This window comes from Choloepus didactylus, chromosome 22 (genome assembly GCF_015220235.1).
Source record: "Choloepus didactylus isolate mChoDid1 chromosome 22, mChoDid1.pri, whole genome shotgun sequence".
Classification (NCBI taxonomy): Eukaryota; Metazoa; Chordata; class Mammalia; order Pilosa; family Megalonychidae; genus Choloepus; species Choloepus didactylus.
In genome coordinates, this window is record NC_051328.1 from 37030058 (window position 1) to 37056404 (window position 26347).

Consider the following 26347-nt stretch of genomic DNA (forward strand, 5'->3'; position numbering starts at 1 on the left):
GCCGGCCTGAACCTTGGGGGCCTCTTCTGCAAAATGGAGACAATGAGAGTGGTGGCCTGGAGGGCTGTGGAGGTGCCGCTCAGCCTGGAGGTGGACTCGCCACAAATCCTCAGAACTGCTTTAGCTGCTGCTGCTCTTAGGGCTTCGTGGCAGGACCCGGCTGGGCCAGGGCAGGGCGGTCTCCCCCGGGAGGGAACCCACGGGGACCACAGCCCAGCCCCCTTTCCAAAGGGAGCTTGGATCCACCTGACGGAGAACTTCTATAACCAAGCCTTGGTCACTTCCTTCAGCCCTTGGGTTCAGAGCTGAAGATGAGTTTTCATTTCATTTTGTTTTTAAAGCTAACTCTGCATTCCTCTGGGGTAGATCAGGAGGAGGCCTTTGTCCGTTGCAGAGATGGATTGTGCTGCTCAAGTGGCAAAGTCTGCTGTAATCTGCTCTCTGGGCTTAAATTAGACTCTGCGGAGCCAGTGGAGGTGCCTTGCTGGCCTAGTGCTGCTTGCTGGGTGCTGCTTTTCTCAGTTGCAGGAACTGATGGGGCTGGGGAGCGTGGGCTGCCCGGCTCGCGCCCACTGGGGTTGGTGTCGGTTCTGCCATTGTTTGCCTGTGTGAACTTGAACAAGCTCCTTGTCTGCCCTGAGCCTTAATTTTTTAATCTGTAAGGTGGGTATAATGGTGACGCTTATATCATAGGGTTGCCGAGAATGTGAAATGAGATAATTCAGGTAAAACAATTAATGAAGTGCCTTACACACATTGCACACTCAATAGTGAAATAATAATGCAAATAATAAGAGTAACCTGTTATTACCCATTTTTCCTTTCTCTCCAGGGGCACAGAGGGAAGGACCTGAATTGATGTCCACCAGTGTTTTTATGCCCTTAGGGACTCACAGAATGCCAGCGCTGGCCCAATCCCAGCACTTTACAGATGGGGAAACTGAGGCCCAGGGGGCTAAAATGACTCTTCTCGGGTCACAGAGTAAGTTACAGGCAGAGATGGGACCCGAACCTTGCTCTACGCTGCTGAGTTGCTGGCTTTCGTTGGCCCATCTGCCAGCCACAGGCCCTTGTTGCCACTTCTGGAGCACAGAACTTCTTGCTGTCCGGTTGGTGACCAGCAGCAGGCAGAGGACATGAGGTCCTGAGCAGTGACTCAGGGAGCAGGCTTTGGAGTCAGAACACCTGAATTCAAATCCCAGCTCCACATAGGTGGTCTTCAGCAAGTCATTGGTTCTCCCTGCCTCAGTTTCCCCATCTGTGGAATGGGGAGGAACATCTCAACCTCCACAGACATCCAGATGTTGGAATCCCTGGCGGGCTGCCTGGTGCACTGAACTAGATGTTGATGTAAACGTGACTCCCTTCCCTTTTTCCTCTTTGGTTTTCTCGGAAGCCAAGAGGGTACTTGGTGAGGAAATGAGGACCAGTGGTTTCCATGGGAGGATTCAAGATCAGTCAAACTGGTCAAAGCCAAGATAATTGTCTATATCCTCAAAACCTTTCTTTTCCTGTAAAAAAAACACAAAATAGACAAACCATAAAACTCAGAGGAAGAGAAGATCTGTATGTACAGGGCCACTACTTAGAAGGAAGCCAGGGAAGGGTTTGTGCGGTTGGAAGGAGGATCTCTGTTACTCTTTTGCTGGTGCTGCGCGTTCTTGCTCTCAGTGTGGACACTCACAGCAGTCGGGCCCCCGTGGGTCTTCGGGAGCGGTGACCTTTGCCCTTTCCGCGTGAACGGACCCCCGGGCTGCGACCACTTCCTCTAGGTTTCAATGACTGGCTTATCAGAAGGCCCCATGAGCGCCTATTTCTGGCCCAGCTAGAAATAGCATGGACACTGGCAGAAGGCAGAGTGCAGTGTTGGCTCATAGAATTAGGAAGTAACAACGTGGGAGGGGGCTGAGACATGCTCTTCTCTGGTGTCCTGGGGGTGGGCCATGGAACCGGGGCCTCTGCAAAGCAGGACTCGCAGACAGAGCCCAAGGACTTCTGCGTCAGTGACGGGAAAACAATTCCTGTCTCAATTCCTTTTCAGTCCTTCTGATTGGGTCAAGGAGACCGTCTGGTATAAGTCTTATTTTTTTTCTTTCTTAGTACATGTGTTTTTTTAATTGAAATTTTTATTGAGATGGTAAGAAATAATACAGAGAGAACCCCTTGTGGACTTCACCCAGGTCCCCCCAACGCACACATCTTACAAAACCGTAGTACAAGGTCACCACCAGGATTTGACATCGATACAATCTGCTGATCTTGTTCCAGTTTCTCCAGTTTTCCCTGTACTTACTTTTGCAGACACCCACGTGCATTTGGTTCTAGACAATTGTATTGCATGTGTCGGTTCAGGATCCACCGTAACAGTCAAGATACTGCATGTCCCCATAACCTTAAGGGCCCCACCTCCCTCCTCCCAGCCTCAACTTTTAAAATTTTAACACGTCTTTTTTTGAAAGGCATTAAATCTTTTTTTATCAAGGTGCAACTTGTCTACGGTAAACATCCATTTGGTAAAGTGCACAGATGGTGTGTGTTCAGCTCAAATTTTTATGTGTGTGTGTGAACCCTTGTTGTTGCTCCAGATCCTACTGTAGACCCCTCCGCATGCTTCGAGACCCTCACCCCCAACCCCAGCTTACCACTGCTCCAACTGATGTCTCCATTCATGGGGTTTGCCCAGTTATCTGGACTTCACTCCCTGTATTTGTCAGGGTTCTCCAGAAAAACAGTTGGGAACTCCAAAGAAGATGACGATGAATTCCCCAAAAAAAGCAGCAGGCTGGCTGAAGTAGAGATAGAAATTCTTTCTGTATGCTGCAATCCTCAGTTGTCCCTTTAAGACCTCCAACTGATTGGATGAGGAGACTCCTCTCCTTGCTGAAGGCAGATGCCTTTGTTGATAGTAGATGCAATCAGCCATAGATGCAATCAAGTGACTGATGACTTAAATCCACAAAATCCCCTCATAGTAATAACTAGGCCAGTGTTTGACCAAACAACAGGACACCATAACCTAGCCAAGTTGACACATGAAGGTAACCATTGCACTCCCTTCCAGCAGTCGCTTCTCCCCCTTTATGACACAGAGAACCAAGCCAAGGATTTTACCTTTGGCAGGCAACTGTTTCTAGGGAGTATTTAATAATACTGTCCTGTGTTAATTGATTTTACTTTGCAATTCGTATTATATATGGTGTGTGGTATTTTTTTTAACCCAAAACTTATAAAATAATTCTTAAAATATATCAATTTAAGTGGAAAAGTTTGAGTTGATTTAAAGAAAAATGTTAGATAAATAGTATCAGTTAGTATACAGATGTGGCAGACTTCATAAAGTTGATGATCAAATGACTGAAGTTTGAGAAATAGTGTCAGCAACATATATGGCTCCTAAAACAACCAAAAAACAAAAATAAAAAACCAGTCAATTCATGTTTAAAAAAATCTGCAGTCTTATATAATGTGGGCTTTATCTCTAATTAAAAATTTTTTATTGTGATAACGTGGCATGAAATTTGCCATTGTAACCCTTTTTAAGATTACATTTTAGTGGCATTCACCACATTTACAATGTCGTGCCACCATCACCATCATCCATTACAAGAAGTCATCGTCCCAAACAGAAGCTCTGTATCCGTTAAGCAGTAACTCCCTGTTTCCCTCTCCCAGCCCCTGGCAACTGCGAATCTACTTTCTGGCTCTCTGAATTGGCCTATCCTAGTTGTTTCATGTAAGTGCAGCCATAGAATATTTGTCTGTCTGTGTCTGGCTTATTTCACACCACATAATGATTTCGAGGTTCATCTATGTTGTAGGGTGTATCACAACTTCCTTTCAGTGGCCAAATGATATTCTGTTGTGTGTGTGTACCACTTACAGCATTTTGTTTGTCTTTTGATGGATACTTGGGTTGTTTCCACCTTTTGGTCATTGTGAATAATGCTGCTGTGAAGTTGGTGTACAAGTGTCTGTTTGTGTCCCTGCCTTCTGTTCTTTGGGGGGATGTACCTAGGAGTGGGCTTGCCGGGTCAGATGGTATTTCTGTGTTGAGCTCTTGAGGAACCTGCCAGACTGTCTTCTGCAGTGGCTGCACCACTTTACAGTCCCACCAGCAATGCCTGAGGTTCCAGTTTCTCCACATTGTCACCAACATTTGCTGTTTTCCTCTTTCAAAAAAGAGCATCTTTCTGGGTGTGAAGCGGTATACATACTCCTTTTGTCTGTAATTTTGATGTACAGCATTGGTTTAAAGAAAAGCAAATAGCTATTTGAATGAGCCGTGTCTAAGGTGGTGAGCCCTTCCTTTACCGCCTTAGTGTTTTTTGTTATATCTGCACACCACATGTACCGTTTTATACTTAATACATATTTTTAAATGGACTCACTTCTTTTAACTTAAATTTATTTGGGAAGGAAACTTGATTTCACAGTTTTGAGTGCCAGGTGCATATTTTTTCCCACACATATTAAAATCAAAGGGGGATGCCTTTTAAAGTCTTCATGTCACGTACTTGGGATTGTTCTCATTTAGTTTCCAGCAGGAGGGAGAGGACCCCAAGTTTAAGGAAACCTAAAACAGTGAACGCTTAGAGGATCATGTGATGGTCAGTGTTGAGGTTTTAGTGGGCCGGTCCATAAAGCAACTTCTCTTCTCTCCTGAGTTTGGGTGACTGACCAATAGCATGAGCTGTCCAGAGGGTGTGCTTGGAATTGACCCCTGACCTGCCCGCCCTGTAGCCGGCACTGCTCTGTTTTAGAGGCAGCCCTGGCTGAGTCCTGGGGGGTGGGAGGGTGGGGTAGATCAGACCAGAGCGGGGTGTCGGGCGGTTGGTTCATCTGGTTTGCCCGGCACGTCAGCAAAGGAGCTGTGGCCCAGGCTGTCTGTGCAGGTGGGGACAGAGCGGAGAGAGGGAGACAGTGCCCTTGGGGAAGCAGAGCTGGCATTTGAGGCGGGGACCATCTCCACCCCTCCGCCCGGTTAACGCCAGCCTTCGGCACAGCCGGGACACTGCCTTCCTCTTCCTCCTCGCCGGGGAGGCTCCTGGTGTAGACGGCATTGCTCTCCCTGCAGATCCTTCCACACCGTGGATTGCCCTGCCCCTGTGAGCTGCTTTGGGCAGGCTCTCTTCCCTCCAGGCCCCCAGTTCTCCCAGGGCACCCCCGTCCCTCAGCGCCACCCTCGGTGCCTACCTGATTGACGACTGAAAGAAGGAAAGGAGGTTGGAGGAGATGGGAAAGGGTGTCCACACCTTCCGTCTGTCTTCTTTCCCTTGACTTCCTCCTTTACTGTCCGCGAAGATGGTTTTGTTCAGCCTGTCAGCCCAGATGGTGTCACCCGTGTTCGGGTGTAGGAATTGGGGAAAGGGGCCACGTTCCTGGTGTGAGGTGGAGGAGGAGGTTTCGCTGTGGGGGGCGGCTCGAGACAGGCTTGGAGTCGAGTGGGAGGAAGAAGGGAGCAGGAGTTTGAAGAACAGGTCACGGGGACAGTTGGCAATGAGGGCAGCGGTGTAAGGCGGACAGCGGGAGGAAGCTACGAGCTGTGTTGGTGGAGCCCCCACGTGTGCATCGGGGGGGTGCTGGGCGAGTGGGCAAGCTGGTGCTGGCCCTTGGTGCAGAGCCCAGGAGCCTTGGGGAGGGATGGCTGGACTGGGGAAGGCCCAAGGGGACGCCGGGAAGGAGGGAATCTGTGTGGAGATGAGGCCTCGTTCCTGCACCTGTGCTTGCTCACCTCTCCGAGCAGGAGGTGCTCCCCCCCAGGCTCACCCCGCTCAGCGGCGCCGGGTCTGAGCTCTGACCCTCAGAGACTACCTTAAAAACAATGGTGGTCATCTCAGTGACTACATGTCCTTGATAAGAACTCCAACCAGATCAGATAAAGTCCCTGTGGCTTTCATATGTCCACCCCCCCACCAAGTAACCCCTACTGTTAGCAGTTTGGAGGGGTCTTTCGGTACCCTTTTCCCAGGCTGTCACAACCAACCCAAGACTCCATCCCGTTTCCTAGTCTTGCTTAACACTCTTAAACATCAGTGAAACAATCCATCACATGTTTCTATAGGAATATAAAGCATTAATAACCACAAGTACTTCATTATTTGATGCTTTAATGAGCCCATTATTGGGCACATTTGCAAATAGTATGTAGAGTACTATATGGTATTGGTTCTGAATTGTGGTTTTCTTCTGTCCTCCAGCTACTTTGTACTATAATGGAAATAACAATGAAAATTAATCTGTTAAAGATACAAAAGATGTCATCTAAAGTGGACCCTGGTTGATTGGTTGCTTGTCAGAAGTAAACATTCGTACTCAAAAGGGTCCAGTAGTGTGGGTAAAACTCTAGGAATTGTGTTCAACGATTTTCAACAAGAAGCAACCTGGGCGTGCTCCCCTCCTCTTGCAGACTGATGCACAGCTTAAATGTTTTTGCTGGTGCTTGCATGAATTCCTGTAGCATGTTTTTTATCTTGATGGTGCATTTTAGGTAAAAATTGCTTGCAAGTAATTCTAGAGAATATTCAGCTGGGGTTTTGGCAGTGAAAGTCGCCTGTATATGATGGGTACACACACATGTGCATGTCTGTGTGCACACACAGACACATACAGCCAGTCTCCTATTTACAGAACTGTCATGGAGTTTTTCCCATGTCTCTACATACGGATTTGCCTCCGTTTTCCCTACAGGTAAATTAAGAGACTGTGTCATTTGTTATGCCTTCTGTGTGTCCAGCAGTATTCAATTACTTTAATAATTAAAAAAAAAAAAATAGCTAACCAGTATATAGAAGTTACTACATTTTTGCTAGTTAAAATTGCCAGGTACTATTCTAATTGACACACACACACTCATTTAACCCTCACGATAGTGTGTGGTAAATACTGTTACTGTCCCCATTTTCCCATTAGGAAATGGCAGTAGAGAGGGGTGGAGTTACTGCCTGAAGCCACCTGTTGAAAGGGGAGATCTGGGATTGGAGCCCGGGTGGTCTGTCTCCAGGGTGCAACCTCCCAGTCCCCAAGTGTCTCATGACTTGGGTGGCCCCTGGGAACATTTGAGTTTGCTGCTGGTTTTAATGCAGGCCTGAGGTCAGAAAGCTGGTTTCGGGTTAACTGAGGGCAACGGGTCTCACGCCTCCTGCTGTCCTGCGCCCCCACTGCTGGTGGAGTTGGCACTCGGCAGGGTGCCCCCAGGTGGTGCAAGACCACGTCTGGGCACTTCAACAAGCATGCCCAGCGGCTCTGCAGGCTCTGCTGATTACCAAAGAAAACCACCGCTGGTGGAGAGGGACTTCCTTCCTGCCTCCTTGGGGCTCCCGGTGCTCAGTGGGGGTGCTCGCCCAGAGGTCAGCCCTCTGGTGGCCGCTGGAGGTCCCCGCTGCTCGCCTCGGGGGCTGGGAAGTGGTGGCAACAGCGGTGAAGGGCTGGGTGGTGGTTCCACTGCTGTCTTCTCGTTACAGGGGGGTCTGAGCCGCAGGGTCACAGACAGCAGGTGACATTCCCACGCTGGCCTGGGTGGATGGTCAGCAGCTCCTGGGCCACACCACTGCACTTGCAGCCCTGAGGGTGTGGCCGAGAGAGGACTGGCTTCCACTGCCAGGTATATACCAGCTATATGCTCAAGAGAATTGAAGATAAGTGGTGGTCCGGTTTGCTAATGCTGCTGTTTTGCAAAACACCAGATATGGATTGGCTTTTATAAGGGTGTTTATTTGGTTACAAAGTTACAGTCTGAACACCATGAAAATGTTCAAATTAAGGCATCAACACAAGTATACCTTCATCGAAGGAAGGCCAATGGTGTCCAGAAGACCTCTGTTAGCTGTGGCTGGCATCTGCTTGTTCCTAGGTTGCATTTCAAAATGGTGATCTCCAAAATGTCAGTGTCCGCTTCCTATGTCTTCAAAATGTGTCTCTCAGCTACAGCTCTGAGTTCCTTCTGTTTGTCAGCTCTTTTATATAGCTCCAGTGATTTAAGAACTACCCTGAATGGAAATTATCCAATCAGAGGTTTTGCCCACCGTTGATTGAGTCACATCTCCATGGAAACACTCAATCAATAGGTTCCAACCTAATCAGCACTAATAAGTCTGTCCCCACAAGATTGCATCAAAGAACATGGCACTTGGGGGACATAATACATCCAAACTGGCACAGGTGGTCACACAAAGAACTTGTATCTGATGTTCACAGTGGCACTATTCAGTCACCAAAAGGTGGAAACAACCCAGTGTCCATCAGTGGATGAATGCATAAACAAAATGTGCTCTATCCAGACAATGGAATATTATTTGGCTGTAAAAAGGAATAAAATATTGATACATGTGACAACATGGAAACACCTTGAAGACTTTATGCCAAATTGAAAGAAGCCAGATGCAAAGGATCACGTATTGTATAATTCCATTTATATGAAAGGCTCTGAAGAGGCAAATCTACAGAGACTAAAAGTAGATTAATGGTTGCTGGGGGCTGGGGAGGTTTGGGGGAAATGGGGTGTGATCGCTAAAGGTATGGGGTTTCTCTTTGAGGTGGTGAAAATTCTATAATTGACTGTGGTGATGGTTGCATATATCTGTGAGTATATTAAAAGTCGTAGAATTGTGTGCTTTAATTGGGTGAATTGTGTGGTATCTGAGCTATATCTCAACAAAGTTGTTGAGAGAGAGAGAGAGAGAGATGATTCATATCTGTGATTGCAGAACCACCTTCTGATCCCAGAAATCTTTGGGTACAGAAGCGCCAACACATCACTCCATCTCCATGTAGCGCCTCCTGTCTGGGGAACCCAGGGCAGGTGTTCTCATCAAGCACTGGGACTCATCCAGATCCCATCTCTGTTCTCCCTGAAGTGGAGAGAACATGGGGACTTCCAGCCCTCACAGGTTCCATCCTGCGTGTCTGGGGGTGGCCCAGGAATTACAGTATCCATGAGGTGGAAGGGGCTGCCGCTGGCCAGCCCTGCTCGCTGTGGCCTTTGCCCTGACACAATGTGGGCCGCTAGAGGTGAAGCCCCGTGACTCTGCCCTGGTAGCAGGGTCTGTGCTCTGGGAGCACCTCTGCACCCGTGGCCCATGGGGCTTGGGGGTGGACGCCCCAGCCCCTCGCCCTCCCCAGGGACAGTGTGAGGCGAACCCGACGCTGCCTCCCAGAGTGCCCAGGGGGATTGCACTCTGGGTGCACAGGCCCATGATGCCCCTTTACTGGCTCCCTCCCTTCCCTGCCCCTTCCCCGCCCTCCACTGCTGCTTCTCGGATCCCTCCTAAATAAACTCCGTGCGTTCACATCCTCATCTCAGGGTCTGCTTCTGGGGGATCCCAAACCAAGACTCCTGAGAGGCCTGGTTTGTTCATTCCTTGGACACGTGGGTTTCCGCTCTGGGCTGGGCTGAGGTAGGGGGCAGTGAGGCTGCAGGTGTGATCCCTGTGATCCCTGTGATCCCTGTGATCCCTGTGATCCCTGTTCTCCTGCGGCTCAGAGGCGGAGTGAGCAAACAGGTGAACAGATAATCACATAATTACAAATAGTGCCCAGTGCCAGCGAGGGGCTTTACAGGGCAGAAATGAGATAAAAGGATGGATGGTTGTAGAGAGGTCATTTAAATGTGATCTATGTGGGTGGGACCTGGCTCTGGGTGGGTGGCGGGTGGAGACGGGGGCTGCGTGTTCTTTTCTTGCTTCTCATGGGTGGGACCTGGCTCTGGGTGGGTGGCGGTTGGAGACGGGGGCTGCGTGTTCTTTTCTTGCTTCTCATACTCACTTGTTTGACTCTGGGCAGAAGCATGAGGCTCCAAATCCCCACTCTCCCACTTGCTGGCTGGTGACCTTCCCCAAGTAACTTCATGTCTTCCTGCCTCGATTTCCTCATCTGTAAAATCGGGACAGTCACCGCACCTGCCTCATGGCAGTGGTGGGGGAATGGGTGATTCAGGGTAGAGGGTGCTGCCGGTCCCCGCTCTGACCCTGTTTCCCAAGGTCTGCCCTTGCCGGAAGGGAGCTGCCTCACCGGGAGGTGGTGCCCGCTGCAAGCTGCCAGGAGGGTCGGCTTCTCGGGGGGTCCCCGCTCAGAGCCCACTGGGGCCATGGCCATGTTTAGCTTTCTTCCCCTGCTGGGCCTGCTCCCCTCGCTCCCCACCCCTGTGAGCATCCCTGGCAGCATTTGGGTGAGCATCCCAGCCTCAGGCTCTGCCTCCGGAAACCCACTCAGGGCAGCGGGCAAAGCTCAGCACTGCATGTGGCATGTGGCCTAGCGCTTGTAAGAGTTTTATCTTATTATCATCGCCTCTGTTTGCATCCTCGAGGATGAGGCTGCTGTGCTAGGACCCCCGGGGCAGGACCAGTGCATCTGGCAGCTTGTCTGGCTTGTGGATGATGCATGAAAGTCTGGTGGAGAAGCCTGTGCTCATCTGGGGAGAAGAAAGAGGGAAGAGGCTGGGAAAACCCGATGGAGGTGGCTGGCGAAGGCGGGTGCCCTCAGGCTTTCCCAGGACAGGCGTGGCTCCCGGGGATGCGTGATCAGGTGGTGGAGGGGACGCTGGCCAGGGGCTCGGCCATGGGCGTTCCCCAGCGCCTGTGCATCTGTCTCTTTCTCCCCCCTGCCCCAGGTCTCTCTGCCTTGGTACATGTGTGTTTGTATTTTGCTCCCTCATCTTCCGGGTGGCGAGTCCTTCTCTGTCCGTGCCTGTGTGTCTCCGTTTGTGTCGTTCACATCTGTGTCTTGCTTCCCCTCTGTCCCATCTCCAGGTCTGTCCCCATCTATGCCCTGTCACTGTCCCTGTCCCCTGTGAACCCCTATTGGGCTGCACTATGTACCAGCTGCTCTGCCAGGCATGGGGGTAAAGCCATGAGGACGGGGTATGGCAGAGCTTACGGTTGAGAGGAGAGAGAGAGTAACTCGCAGTGTGGCCCAATCAGGCCTTGCATCTGTTCAGTGCTGGGAGGGTTGCTGCGTGGTGTAGTCGCAGGGGCAGAAAGGTTTTCTGAGGGTTGGAGGGGGTAGAGCTGAGTCTCCCTGGGAGGACCTGGGGTCCAGCAGGCTGAGGGCAGTGCTGCAGAGCTGTAGTGCCTGCCGATGTCTCTGCTGGGAGAGGGCCTGTGGGGCTGGGGCAAGGGGAGAGAGGGTTGCATGGTGGCAGGTGGGTGGGTGGGTCTGAGCACCCACGGCCTCGGTTCTTAGTGCTGCCAGCAGTGAGACCCCACTGGGAGGTTTGATGCAATGGAGGGACAAGGGTATGTCTGTATCCCATAAAGATGACTCGGGGGATAGGAGGTGACTTCAGCAGGCCAGGCAAGGGGTAATAATGGCTTGGATTATGGTACTGGCTGCGGAAATGCACAGAAGTTGGCAGATTCAAGACAATTTAGAAAGTAGAATTGATAAGGCTTGGTGATTGCCTGAAGATAGTGTTATATCATCTGAAAGTTTGTGTTTCGTTATCAACATACGTTAGGTTTTTATTAGAATTTGGCTACAGGGAATATCCCCCACAGTAGACCAATTCAAAGTATCCCTTTTAGAGGTCTTTTAGAGGCAAAGAGAATTGTTAGATAATCATTGCTAGACTGGATGGAAACAGAAAAGAATGCTGAAAGTCGTGAGTCTTGTCTCTTAGCCAACTGAGTGGGCATGTGACTATTTTTGAGAACAAGTCTTACTACAATTAAAGTTTTTCCATAATTACTAAAGCAGTTAAATCAGCAATGCTAATTTCCTCTAGCAGGTTTTGACTTCTGCATACAAAAAGGGTCTGTCCCAGGGAGGTTTTCTTTTCTTTTTTTCCCTTTTGAGTAGAAAGTTGAATTTGAGGAATGAAAGTAAAGAGAGCAGATAAGAAAAACTCCAGAGAAACCATATATTTGATAAGGATTTAATATCCAGGTTATATAAAGAATTCCCACTACTCAACAACTAAAAGTCAAATATCCCGGTTAAAAAAACGGGCAACATATTGAATAGACATTTCTTTAGAGGAGATATGCAAATGGCCAATAAGCATGTGAGAAGATGCTCAATATCAGTAGCCATTAGGGAATGCAAATCAAAAACAGTGAGATACCACTTCACACCCACTACAATGGCTATTATTTAAAAAGCAGAAAATAAGTGTTGGCATGGATGTGGAGAAATAGGAACCCTCGTGCATTGTTGGTGAGAATGTGAAATGGTACAGCTGCTGAGGAAAAATAGATAAGCATAGAATTTCCATACAACTCTATAATCTTACATCTAGGTGTTTGCCCAAAATAATTGGAGGCAGGGACTCTAGAAGTTTGTACGCTTTGTGTTCATAACAGCATTATTCACAATGGCCAAAAGATGGAAGCAACCCAAGTGTCCACCAGTGGGTGAATGGAGAAACAAAATATGCTCCACCCGTACAATGGAATATTATTCAGCGTTAAAAAGGAATGAAGTTCTGATACCTGTGACAACATGGATGAACCTTGAAGACATCATGTTGAGTGAAATAAGCCAGACACAAAAGGACAAATACTGTATGAGTCTACCTATATGAAATATCTAGAACAGGCAAATCCACAGAGGCAGAGAGTCAATTAGAGGTTACCAGGAGTGGGGGAGGGGGGATGGGAAGTTAATGGTTAACTAGTACAGAGTTTTTGTTTGAGTTAATGGAAAAGTTTTGGTAATGGATGGTGGTGATGGTAATACAACATTCTGAATGTAATTAACACCACTGAATTGGATACTTGAAAGTTTTAAAATGGGAAGTTTTATGTTGTATATATGTTACTACAATTAAAATTTCTAAAACTCCTCAGAAATATTTTAAAAAAATACTCCCAGGTTTCTGGGCTGGTGAAGAAGGAAGATAGGGAAACATGCAGGGTTTTTTCCTGAAAGGTTTAGAGACCCCATCCTGCTCCACCCCCACTCCCAATAATAAATTCACTCATATTTGCCAAGGGACTTTTTAAAACTACTTATTCTGAGAAAAGTTTAGATTCACATAGAAGCTGCAAAGCTAGTGCAGAATTTCTGGGAGCCATTCATCCAGCTCCCCTCAGTGAGAAAATCATTAATAACCGTAGGACAGTTATCAAAACCAGGCAATTGAACTACAGACCTTAATTGGGTTTTGCCATTTTTTACATTCCTGTTTTTTGTTTTGCTTTGCTTTGGGTGTGTGGTTCTAGGGAATTTTATCAGACATGATAGGTTTGTGTAACCACCACCACAGACAAGGTGCAGACCAAATCATTTTTTTAAAGTCTTTTCACATTGCTTCTTGACTATTGTCCCCCAAAGTGTATTCAAGCGAGCTAAACTCATGGTAAGAAAGCAGAAAGCTTGCACTTCATTCCCTTCCCTCTTTCTCCTAAGTGAACTCTCTGCTTTCCGTCCACTGACTCCCCTTGCTACTTGTGAATTGCCGTGAGCCTTTCTTGCCATTTCAACCCTGACTCTGAAATTCCTTTGTTTATCTGTCTAGACTTGGGTCTGTCCTCTTCTTTAATTCCAGGTTAAAGCCTCTTTCTCAGTCTCTCCTCCTCGGGATGCAAAGCAGAGATCTTCCTCACCTCCTCCTTTGTAGGAATGCCCTTCTTTCCCGTTCCCCTTCTCAAGGCAAGTACTTAGTTGCATGAGCCAGGACTGTTTTGCAAGTGACAAACTCTTCTCAGACTTAACCTAAGACGAAGAGAGAATCTGTTGGCCCATGGAAGTAGCACATCCCAGAGCAGAAGTGGCTTCAAGACAAACTGGACCCAGGGGCTCAAATTGTGTATCAGGATTTGATCTCTCTGTCAGGGACAGGATGTTCCTGGCTACCCTCAGCCTCAAGTTTCACCAGCCTAGCAGTGGAAGCAGAAGGAGAAGTTTTACCAACAGCCTTGGCCAAACAAGTCCCAGGCAAATACTGATGGGCCCAGCTTGGGCCATGTGCTTGTCTGTACTCAGTCATTCCTAGTATGCAGGTGTCGTTCCTGGGCCCCTTGGCCACCTCTTTGGCTTGTGGTGGTGGGAGACGGGAAGGGGTGGGCCAGCTTCATCCAAAGCATGAGGAATGAGTCCACCCATTTCCTGGGACGTTTTTTTTTTTTTTTTTTGGCAGAAGAAAAGGAGGAAAGGACTTGGTCCAGCTTTTCCCTTTCTGTCAGCCGACAGTTCACCGGGCATCCTGTGGGGGTCACCCATGGCTAAGTGGCCTAGCAGGTTTTGACCAGGAAAGGGAGGTCATATGACCGCAAGGGTGATAGGAAGGATGGATTTGATTTCCTCTTTGTTTCTATTACCTATTGCTGTATAACAAGCTCTCCCAATACGTAGTGGTTTAAAACAACCACCGTTTTATTTATCTGCACAAAATTCTGCAATTTGGGCAGGGCTGGGGGCTGGGGCACCTTGTCACGTGGTGTCAGCTGGAGCAGCCCGTTGGAGCTAGAAGGTCCATTTCCAAGATGGCGCCGCCACGTATTGGCCATTGGCTGGGAGCTCGGGGGCCTTTGTTCTTCTTCACGTGGCCTCTCCGTGTGGCCGGGTGGGCCTTCTCCCAGCATGGCGGGCTCAGAGTAGCCTGGCCTCGTCCCTGGTGGCTGGCTTCCCCCAGAGCACAAGAATGGACGCTGCCAGCCCTCCTCAAGTGGGGGCCCAAGCTGGTGCAGCATCATTTATGTTGTATTCTGTTAGATAAAGCAGGTCGTGGAGACAGCCTGGGTTCAATGGCAGGTGGCTATTTAAGGCACAAATCCTGGGAGCCCTGGTCCACTGGGGCCACAAGGTCACAGTCGACCTCATCCTTTTGCAGTAGACAGCACAGTCTCCTCTGACCTCCTCCCACCCGGGATCCTGCCTCTTGTTCTTTTAAACAGTTATTCGTTGCCTTCTTTTTTCTTTTCCCACTTGCATTGAGCCAGAGAGCAGTTGTAGCTTTTGAGACTCAAGGGAAAACGTCGTCATGGCCATCCTTTTATATACTAGCAGGACCTTTCACCCTGCCAGAGTGATCACCTTGGCATCAGTCCTGTCTGTTGTTCTAGTGGAAGATTCTGTCTCTTTCCTCAACTCTTGGGTTGTATTAGAAAAGGCCTGTTGTCCTAGCTTGGAATGTGTGTCGCTCTCAGGAGGGGGTTGGGGGCCCCCCAGGCCCTTTATAGTCCCGTAGCTTGTGGGGAAGTGGCACACGCCTGGTGGGCTCAGTGACCTGCCCACTTCCGGGAAGACCAGGCCCTGGGCTGGGATGGGGAGCCAGATGCAGAGATGGCCTTGGGGTCCCTTCTGGGAAATGAAGGAGCTGGTCTGTTTCTGGAGTGCAGAGGGGTGGCTTTGTTCTCAGGTGGAGTGCATGCTGGCTTCTCATTGGTTGGTTTTAATTTTCTTTTAGTGGATATCATGGAAATAAAGGAGATCCGTCCAGGGAAAAACTCCAAGGATTTTGAGCGTGCAAAGACAGTCCGCCAGAAGGAAGACTGCTGCTTCACTATTTTGTACGGCACCCAGTTTGTCCTCAGCACACTAAGTTTAGCAGGTGGGTGCACATTCCTTGCACTCTTCTCTCTTCCCGTGTCTCCGTGTCCCTCCTGGGAAGTTCTCAGGGATTAGGATGCTCATGCCCACCTGCAGACCACTAACACGCACCTGGGGCTCCGAATCCCCACCCTGCCACTTTCTTTCCAGCTGTGTGCCTTTGCACAAGCTCCTTAACCTCTCTGAACTTCCTCAGCCATAAAATGGGGAGAGTAATAATATCCATCTCATCAGGGGGTTTGAAGACTATGCTACGTGCCTGCCTGCCTCATGTTAACAGCTTAACAAAGGCTGGTTAGAAAGGATTATTGCTACGAGTCGGGCTCTGGGGGATGAAAACTGCAGCTGCCTTCCTCCAGCAGACAGGGCTCCAGCCAACTTGACACTGATCTGAAAGAACTGTCCTGCAGTCTTCTGTCACTCATGCACACATGCGCACACACACGCATGTGGTACGCATACATGCACACAGACACACATTCTCTCTCTCTCTCTCTCTCTCTCTCTCTCTCTCTCTCTCTCTCACACACACACACACACACACACACACACACACTCAGGCACTTTACTGATGGGCAGAAGCTTGTAGCTGTCTTCAGGTCCGTTCCAAGAATTTGGTGACATGGAAGTGTGCCTCATATCTTGACTCATGAGAGAGAAAATAATTGCTATTAAAAGTAGCCCAAAGTGGGGGGGGCAAGAGGGGTCTGTGAAAGTTGATCTATATAGGGACATTTAATTTGGGGTTGCTTAGTGCTCGTACATTTAATTTCTCACTCATTTCTCACCAAGGCTCTTGTAGCGTGTGCTCTGTGCTAGGTTGCAGTAGGTGTCAGTGGGAGTATGGAGATGACTTGGACTCAGTGGCTGCCTGTGAGAGCTCACACTTGACTGGGGGAGGGAGGCACATGGACAGGAGGTGACAGTACAGTGGTACGAGCTGTGGGCCAAGTGTAATACAGTGTGCCCTAGGAGTTCAGAGTATCCCGATTCCAGGAAAGGCTTTGTAGAGCAGGGGACTTTTTTTTTTTCTGCCCCCAAAAACACTTTTTCTTTTGAAATAATTTTAAATTTATAGGACAGTTGCAAAAATAATACAAATCCATATAGAGAGCTCCAACGTACTCCCCACCCAGATACCCAGATCCACCATTTTTTAGCATTTTGCCTCATTTGCCATATTATTCCATCTATTTATCCATCTATCCATTTATCTGTCCATCTATTTCTTTTCTAAACATTTAAGAGTAGGTTGAATAATTCATGCTCCTTGAACACTTAATACTTCCATGTATATTTCCTAAGAATAAGGATATTCACTTATGTAACCACCTTAAGAACAGTTACCAAGTTTAAGAAGTTTGACATTGATAGGAAGCTCAGTCTGTATTCAATTCATATATCCCATAACATTTTCTTTCCAGTCTAGGATCATGTGTTACATTTAATCGTTACTGTCTCTTTACTCTAGGAGGGGACTTTTAAACTGGGATTTGAGGCATGAGTAGGAGTTGGGAGGAAGGAGGGAGGGCAGTCCAGGCAGAGGACATGGCACGTGCATGGGCACGGAGGAGGGAAGTAGCGAGCTGGATGTGGGCAGTGATGCATGTGTCTGTTGTGTGGTGTGTGGAAGGTGAGGGAAATTGGCAAGAGAGAGGGAGGCCTGGGGCCGTGGACCTTCTCAGCTTCACTCACTTGGCTCCATCTCCAGGCTGAGCCCTGCCCACTGTTCTTGGTTGGGAGACTGGGCGAGCCCAAAGCTTGGAGCACAGCATGCCCGCTTTGGTGTCTGTCCCCTTCTGAGGCCTCTCTTCTAGAAGCTAGAGCCCTGGAACCCAAGGTCAGGCAGAGAGAGGGGCACGACCTAACTCCAGTCCCAGCTTTGCCACTGACTGGCTCTGGGACGAGTTTCTGAGCCCTTCTGAATCTGTTTCCCCTTATCTACGTGGGAAGCAGGAACGCAGCAACCTGGGATTGCTCTAGTTTGCAGACGTGGTGGTTAGATGGCTAATCACTGGAACAGGTGTTTGCATTGCCAGCTCCTTTCCTGATGAGGAAATGGAGGTGCAGAGGGGTTAAGTTACGTGCTGAATGCCACACAGCCCAGAAGAGGTGCGGTGGGATTTGAACACCGGGGTTTCCTTTTGCCAGATGCCAGGCCCTTTGTTGCTGCTGCTGCTTTCCCGGGCATCAGAATCACCTACTCCCCCCACCTCCACCCTGCCCCCCCCCCCACCTTACTGGGGCAGAGCAGGTCTCCTGCCTTGACTGGGAATGGGAAATACTGACTGCTGCTTGGGACTGTGGTACAGATGATCCCAGATCCTGCATCTCAGGCATCAGCATGGGGTTAAAAGCTAAATCTCTTAAAGTAGAAAAAAAAAAATAAAAGCTAAACCTTTGAATCGGTGGTTCTTGGTTGCATTAGGCTAAACAACAACATCCATGTGCTAATAATCCCTGGAATCTGCAGCAAGAGGGACTTGGCAGATGTGGTTAAGCATCCTGAGCTGGGAATCTTCTCTTGGATTCACCTTGTGAGCCTAAAGGCGATCACAAGATTCCTTACAAGAAGGAGGCCGAGGGGTCCGAGTTGGGAGGACACGTGATGACGGAAACAGAGGTTGGAGTGATGTGGGGCCACAAGCCAAGGAATGCAGGCGGCCTCTAGAAGCTGGGAAGGGACTGGAAATGGGTTTTTCCCTGGAGCCTCCGGAAGGAATGCAGCCCTGCTAACCTGCTCTAGATTTCTGACCTCCAAGTTGCTTTTAGCCACCAAGGCGGCGACTGCAGCAGCCACAGGAAACAAATAGATCACACTGGCATCGCCTGGAGGAGTTTGAACCTGTTAATGCCAGGGCCTGACCTTCAGGGATTCTGATTTAATTACTCTGGGGTGGAACCTAGGTAGAGGGGTTTTTAAAAGCCCCCCTGGCAATTCTGACCTGCCAGGGTGGAGACCCCTGCTCTGGAGGCCGATGCCCAGCTTTGAATTCCTCAGTTTTTCATTATGGAGCCAGTGTGGATGACAGACAGGGGAGAGGCCTCTGGTTGGGGTCCTGTGCCTGCCACTCATGGGCCTGTGACCTTGAAGCCATTGCTGAACCCGAGACTCAGTTTCCCCACATGTTAAATGGGGATAATAATAGTTCATCATGGGCTTTTTGTCAGAACGAGATATATTGATATAGGGAGGCACTTAGAACATATAAGAAGTGCTCAAAAATGTTAGTTGCTATTCTATAATAATAATTAACAACAACCAGCTATACCACCACCAGCAGCACTCTCACTTCAGTTGGCACAGGAAATAAACCCACCTGTCACCTCTGCCTAGAGCTCATCCTGGGGCTGTAGCCTCGTCTCAGACAGAAAGCTGGTTCTTAAGGGCTCTGAGGGTGTGAAGCTGATGCCGGTGAAACGGGAACCCCCACAGCTTCTCCCCCTCCCCACAGACTGGGGGGGTGGGGCGGGGGTCTCCAAGCTGAGGGGTTTCCAGGGAGTCATCCGGCTTTCTGCTCCCTTCCCTTCTCCAGCTGACTCTAAAGAGGATGCGGTCAAGTGGCTTTCTGGCCTGAAGATCTTACACCAAGAAGCAATGAGTGCACCTACCCCCACGATTATTGAGAGGTACCTGTGGCTTTGGGCTGTTTTTCTCTATATTCACTCACTCATTTATTTATTCTGCTCCCTTTAGCCAACATGGAAAGAAAAGTGGCACATTTCATCTTTGAGCTAGTTGAGTGTCATGTAGAATAGATAGTGGGCGCTCAATTTCTCACTTTCTGCAATCTCTCAAATGAGAGTCTTCTCAGTGCTGACCCTTAACCTTGGCCTATTGGGGTGAACTTTGCATGGAAATTGAGACAGAAAAGCCCAGTGGTGTGTTTGAGGGGAGAATGGGGAGGTTTCCCTTTTAAAGGAATTCATAAGGATTTAAGCCAGCTAGTGATTTAACCACACTTCGAGTGGTGCCGTTTTCTAACGTACTTTCTTCCTTTCTTTCCTCCTTCCTTCCTCCCCTCCCTTCCCTCCCCCCTTCCCTTCCCTTCCCTTCCCTTCCTTCCTAACTCTCTTCCCAGTTGGCTGAGGAAGCAGATTTATTCTGTGGATCAAACCAGAAGAAACAGGTAAGGCACGTTCACATTCTTGCAGTTTTCTTCTGGTGATTTTGGACTCTAGTTTTCATTTCTTTCTTTAAACATTCTCGGGGGCTTGCAGCATGTTTTCTGGGCTGGGTGAGGTCCTCATGAGGGCAGATTTGACCCGCAAAGTGCTGTTAGGTCAGAGGCTGGGCCCTCTGGAGCCTCGATTCTAGTGGAAAATTCTAGGCTCTCTGCAGAGATGATGCTTCTGCCACGGAGCATTCCGAGCTTATCGTTCAGGCCGTCACCAATGCTTGTGTCCCTTCTGTGGCCTGGGGTCACCGGTGTGCCCAGCTCCTGGAGCTTACTTTGGTGGAGGAGGGAGACTGACCATAAGTAGGGATGGTTGTATGGACTGTGCTGAAATGGGAAAGTTGAGGTGATGGCGTGTAGTGGAGCTTATTTACTTGTCTTTTCACTTGACATAGTCTTGGAGAGGTTCCAGGTTCCAGTCGGGCCAGGCCTTTTCCAACAGACGTCCATTTTTTCTTGGATGGATGTGGTGTAATTTCCGAAATCATTTCCTTTTTATGGACACAGAGTTGTTCCCAATCCTTTATTATTATTTTGAATAATGCTGCTATGAACACCTTTGGATATATGTTTTTATAAGCTTGTAGAAGGATATGACAAGGATAAATTGTTAGAATATCAGCTGCGAAGGCTTTTCCAGTTTAATAATTTGATAGAGATGGTGACAGTTTATATTTCTATCAGTGGTGCAAGAGATGCCCATTTCCCTACATCTTGTATTCCCAGACTTTGACTTTTGTTGGTCTGATGGGTGAAAAGTAACAGAGTAATTTGGCTTAAATGTTCATTTCTGTCTTTAAGAACGAGGTTGAACAGCCTTTCATCCATTCTTTCCTAAGATATGTCAATATCATAGGGGAGAAAACTCAATGCTACCAACACTCCTCTTTTTTCCCTGGACGTTTTCCTTCTCTAAGTTGACTTTGTCTGTGGCCAGTGTCTCCCGTCTCCTCCACAAACATCCGTTGGGGGTCGGGTGCACTTCTGTGGCGCCTTCCACCTAGGCCCACGGACGATTTGGAAATATTGACCATGAAGTGGTTTAAGGTTTAGTGATGTTAAGTCTGCCAGTAGCTCGTTGCCCGTTTTCCTTTCCATCTGCCTTCCTCACCCTCCTTGTCCTCTCATTGAACATCCACTGTTTGGGGCTAAGAGAGGGGATCGAGTGAGGTCCCTGAGTTGGAAGATTTTGTGCACACTTTCACCCTTGCAGGTGGTTGCCTGAGTGTCCTTGCTCTGTGGCTCGTGGGTGACGCACGGTTGAAATTGGCACGGGGCTGGCAGATGGGGCTTCCTGGGCTTTGTTCTCTGCATGACGGTGGTCTGCTTCCAAAGCCTGCTTCTCCATCTTCAGTTGTCGAGCAATGGAGAAGTCACCCCTGCTCCCCTGCTCAGAGTGGATTCTCACAATCCATCATGCACATCTTCCCATGGCTGCTCCAGAACCTTAAGCAGAGGGGAAGTCCCCTTTCTGGACTGAATTCCTCGCCTCCCCTCCCAGGGGGCAGAGCCCTGCTGCTCGGCCGACGCGTGGGAAAGCCCCACCTGTCCCGTGGTTCTGTGAGGCCCGGAGGGAGTTTTTCCAAAGGAGCTTTTACCAAGGTGCCAATGAATGGGCAGCCGACCTCTGGTCTGCCAATTTTCCCTCCCTTTCCTTTCGCCTACCATGAGTCGCGTTTCCTGAAGGAAAACAAAAGATTAACAAAAGCAAAGGAAAGACTCCAGGCGGCAGGAGGCAGGCTGTCCGCTGCCCACCTCACAGGTGTTGTCCTTGGCCCAAGCTCTCTGTTTCACTTTTCACAATCTCGAGAGGCAAATGGCGGCAGCTGGTGTTGGCTGAGAACTAGCCTTGCAGCGGGCAGTGTGGGCAGCACTTCCTTCCAGGCCTGTGAGGTGCTCTGCAGACCGCTGCGCCTCGGTGCCACCCTGGGCCCGTTTTACATGAGAACAGAGGCCCAGGGGAGTTAAGTAACTTGTCCAGAGTAACCCAGTTTGTCAGAGCTGGGCCGGCATTTGGAGGCTCACCTATCATGATGTGGTGGTGTTTTCCCCACCCCTTTTTAAAAATCGTGCTGTGGAAAACTGGGAAAATACTGGTCTTGCTTTCCCCAGCCTAACTGATCACCTTTTGATTTTGGTCCTTAATAAATTTCTAAGCATTCACTGACCATGTGCTAGGCATAGACATCCTTTTGTTTTCCATTTTTGCACTTCCATTTATTGCCACCTTTAAAAAGCACAAATGCACATGGGCTTTTAAAACAATTATAAAAGTAACTCCAGTTCATTATACAATTTTTTTGAAATACTGAAAACTAGGAAAAAAAAAGAAAAAAAAGATTGTCCATCCAAACGTCAAGGACGGCAAACTCCATCTACATTTTTTGGTAGCGTTTCATGCTCATATTTTATTTGCTTGTTTTGTTTGTTTATTTCATTTTATTAAAACCTAACTATATGAACTTGTATCCTGTTCTTTCTTAAATAATTTTTTTAAAATTTTGGAATACTTTTAGGATTACAAAAAAGTTGCAAAGATAATTCAGGAGGCTGCCGTACTTCCTTCACCCAGTTTCCCAAGGTTACCGTCTTACGTTGCCATGTACGCTTGCTAAAGCTTAGAAGCCAACATTGGTGCATTACCACTAACTAAACTCCAGACTTTCTTTGGATTTTACCAGTTTTCCACCAGTGCCTTTTTACTGTTCTGGCATCCCATCTGGGACATCGCTTTAGGTTTGGTTGTCATGTCTCCTTAGTCCCCTTTGGTCTGTGACAGCTTCTTAGTCTTTCCTTATTTTCCTTGACCTTCATACTCTTGAGGAGCACTTCTCAGGTATTTTGTAGACTGTCCCCAATTGGTGTCTGATAAGTTTCCATGGTGAGACTGGAGTTACAGACAGACGGAGGTGATGAGGTTTGGGAAGCAAACCAGAGGTGATGTTTCCTCCTCACTCCCTCCTGTTAAGCGTCCCTGCTGCCAGGTTGAATGATCATGGTTGATGTTGACCTTGATCACCTGGCCAAGGTGATCAAACTGGTCTTGTCAGAGTTCTCCACTATAATATAAAGTGCCCCCTCCTCTTCTATAATCCATTATTTGGAAGCAAGTCATTAAGTCCAACCCACCCTCAAGGGCGGGTGGGCGGAGAGCAGGGATTAAAGCACTTTTTGCCTTCCACTTAGCCATAGAACTTTTACATCTCAGTGCAACTCTTCAGAAGTGTCATATTAATGCCCATATTGTAGTTGAACCAACAGAAATTTGATGTTTGGCTTGAAAGTTTCCATTTACCATTTTGTTAAGACACCAGCTTTTTCCCTAAATTCATGTTTTCACTGAATTGGGTTCAAGTGAATCTATGACTTGCACCCGTATGAGAAGCATTTTCAGTGTTCCTACAGGGTTTCACGGGCTTGGTATCCACGACTCCCCAGCGTCCCCTTGAGCAACGGGCTCTGCTTTCTTTTCCCCTTTCGCTCATTGCTTCCGTGGATGGCGGCTCCTGGAGGGGAGGAATCTGGCTTATTTGGTTGTATCCTGTTGGTTCGTGTTTGTAGATTGAATGACGCCCCCCCCCCCCCACTCCGAGGCATATCACCGGACAAATGGAACTTTCTTGCTTTGGAAGCAGTCCTACGCTGCAGGGCATGGATTTTTTAATATCCATCTTGGCCAGATTTACAGAGTCTTCTTTTGGGGGGCCTTTAGTGTTTCATTGCCTCTTACCTGGTGTCTTAGTTAGCCAGGGCTGCTGTAACACAGCACATGGACCAGGTGAGCCAAACGCAGACAGTTACTGCCTCATGGTTCCAAGTCTAGGTGTCAGCAGGGTGGGCTTCCTCCAGCCCTCCGGGGCTCCGCTGCTGGCTGGCCGGCCACCCATGGCACCCCTTGGTTTGTGGCAGCCTCTGTGATGTGTCCTCTCTTTCCCTGTCTCCTCCATCCTGTGTCCACAGTCCTTGTTCCTATAAGGACCCAGTCATATTGGGGAGGACCCATTCTACTCTGTCTTCAAAGGTCCCATCTGCAAATAAGTTCACATTCATAGACTGGGAGTGAGGACGGATGTATCTATTTGGGGGATGCAGTTGCAGCCATAACACCTAAGGTCAGTGCAGAATGTGACTCTCCTGTGAGCAGAATAACCCTGGAGAAGGCCCTGAGCCTCCTGTGTGGGTCCCTGGAATTGCGTTTCTCAGTGTGAGGCTCACAGAGGGGACAGTAGGACACTGGCTAGTGCCAGTTTCTTCCTCTCTTTTGCCCTTGCCCCCGTAGTGTATAAAAGTGAATTTGCATCAGCTGAGGGTGCACTTCTCTTTCTCCTTCAGCCGTGGCAGGGCCAGGGGGGAGACTGAGCCAGGGTTTAGTGGCAGGATGAGGGAGCCATAAATGGGAGGCAGGTGTGGGGGTCCGGTGACTCTTCTTCAACAGAAATGCAAATAGGCGTCTTGTGGCTGAGAGTTCAGGCTCCTGCACACCAGAACCACCTGGGGAATTTTAGAAACCAGCTGCCAGAGAGCTATCGACTGCAATTCTGAGCCATCATCCTGGGCGTTGGCCTTCTAAAGAGTTCTAGGTGATTCCACTATGAAGCCTGAGTTGAAGGCTCTCTAGAGAGCAATTCTCAAAATTGAGGGTGCTTCAGAATCCCCCGGAGGGCTTGTTAAAAAAACTGGTTGCTGGGTTTCCTCCAGAGTTTCTGATTCAGCAGGTCTGGGGTGGGGCCTGAGAAACTGCATTTCTAGTGAGTTCCCAGGCGATGCTGTTGGTCCAGGGAATACAGTTGGGGAAACAAGGTTCTAGAACGACACTGTCCCATGTGGCAGCCACCAGCCCCTCATCCGTAAAAGGCTGACACTGATTGTCCCACCTCGTAGGGCTGGTGTGAGGGTCAGTGTGAAGATTCAGTGAGTTAATATGTAAAAAGGTTTTTAGATAGTGCCTGGCTTACAGCAAGCTCTCAACACGGTCTTGTTATTATCCTTCTGGTTATGAAAAGCTGGGAGGGGTGCAGGTGTCTGTCCAGCACCTGGGTGGCAGGTGAGTTTCTTGGGCCATGCCACCTTGATTGTTTGGTAAAGGCTGCCCAGTGTGCAGTGTTGAAGGATTCTGGGGCGGCAGCCAGGTGGAGAAGGAAAGGGCACGGGGATCGTTTAGTGATGTCTGCCCTGGAAGCCAGAATGGCCGGCTGTGGCATGTAGGGGAATAGTTTTGCCAGCCTTCCTTTGCAGGTTCCTAATGCACTGTCATGTATTATGCACCCGAGAAATAGAATCTCAGGTGTAGATGTGTGTGCAGGATGCATATCAGGGATTGTGGGGGGGGATTAAGGCCACGAGGGAGGGAATCGAGCAGGGGCCTGCAGAGGAAGTGGGGCTGTGACGCAGTCACAACCCAAGGCCTCAGCTGGCCCCACGGAGAGCCCTGGAGCTGGGACCACCCTGAAGAGCTGTCCGGAGCTGAGGCCAGGCATCCGGGGCTTTGTTCCCCTGCAGGGACCAAGGGATCAGCCTTGGATACAGGAAGCCTCTGGGGGTGGGGGGTGGAATGGATGTGACTTTGGCCAGATGAGCTCCCCTCATCTGATGACAATGCCTGGAGAAGCCAGGGCTTCCTCCACTGCAGCCACTGGGGAATCAGTGTCCCGGCTCTGGGGGGGTCTGGAACTGAAGCACGATGGGCCTCCTCCTGGCGAGGTGGAGTGGGGAGATCCTGGCACTAGGAGCCCAGAGAAGCTTTGTCCCCACCTTCACCAGGGGCTCAGTTACCCCACTGTCCAAGGGGGTCTTTGGACCAGGTGGGCCTGGATGTCCCAGGTGCTCAGATTCCTGCTCTCCTATGCCAGGGATTTACCCTCTGAGCCCCTGAGACACTGCACTGGCTCCCCAGTCCCCTCAGTCTCTCTCTGCCTGAATGTGAGATGCTTTCTGCTCCTCAGGGATCCCTGACTGCTGCTTCGATCCCAGGATGAGTCCCACTAGGCCCCCAGCTTGTTCCAAACCTCCCTGCCTGCCTCTTCTTGCAGCACCAGCCCCCCCGCCCCTCCACCCTCATCCTGCCCTTGCCCAGGGTCTTCCCTGGTCCACCCCTGGGAAGGGGTCTGTACTTTCCCCAGGGGCTCCTCCCCTAGACTGCTGCTCCCCCAGCTTCTCTGCCTGGCCAGCTCCAGCAGAGGCTGTTTGCTCTCCACGTCTCCCTGTGCAAGGCTTTCGGGGCTGGCCCTGGTAGTGTTGGGTTGGGGGAGCATCTCGCAGGTCTCGAGTGTTAGAGAAGTCGTTAGAACGGGAGTAAAGGAGGCTGGTGTTGGGGACGCGGAGGCAGCCAGGAGTCACTGCTGGTTTTCTCCAGGGGAAGCTTCTAGGCAGTAACCTGCTGCTTCCTTCTGTGCGAACTCGCAGGGGCCGAGCTTGCCGCATGGGGGACCCTGGGCCATTTGCTGTCCCCACTCGATGTCCTTTCTTGGCCATGCCTAGGCCTCCCCAGGCTGGCACCTCCGGGAACGCACAGGACGGTTCTCTTGGACCCCGCCCTGCCTCCCTCGCTGGGCCAGACCCTCCCCTCTCCAGCCAGAAGGGTCCGGAGCTCCCACCCCTGACCCACCCCCCCACCCCGCCTCTCCCACATCGCTCGTGCATGCCCGGAGTGTAGTTGTGTGCAGACCCCCAGCCGGGGCTGCAGCCTG

General features: G+C 49.5%; 1 protein-coding gene across 1 annotated transcript in view; it reads left to right on the forward strand.

Moving 5' to 3' along the window:
- Positions 1–26347, forward strand: part of PLCG2 (phospholipase C gamma 2) — a 165472-nt gene that overhangs the window by 41392 nt on the left and 97733 nt on the right. Inside the window, exons 3-5 of the mRNA XM_037816318.1 lie at positions 15341–15484; positions 19020–19113; positions 19566–19613. Coding sequence (XP_037672246.1) covers positions 15341–15484; positions 19020–19113; positions 19566–19613 — 286 coding nt within the window. The remainder of the gene's footprint in view (positions 1–15340; positions 15485–19019; positions 19114–19565; positions 19614–26347) is intronic.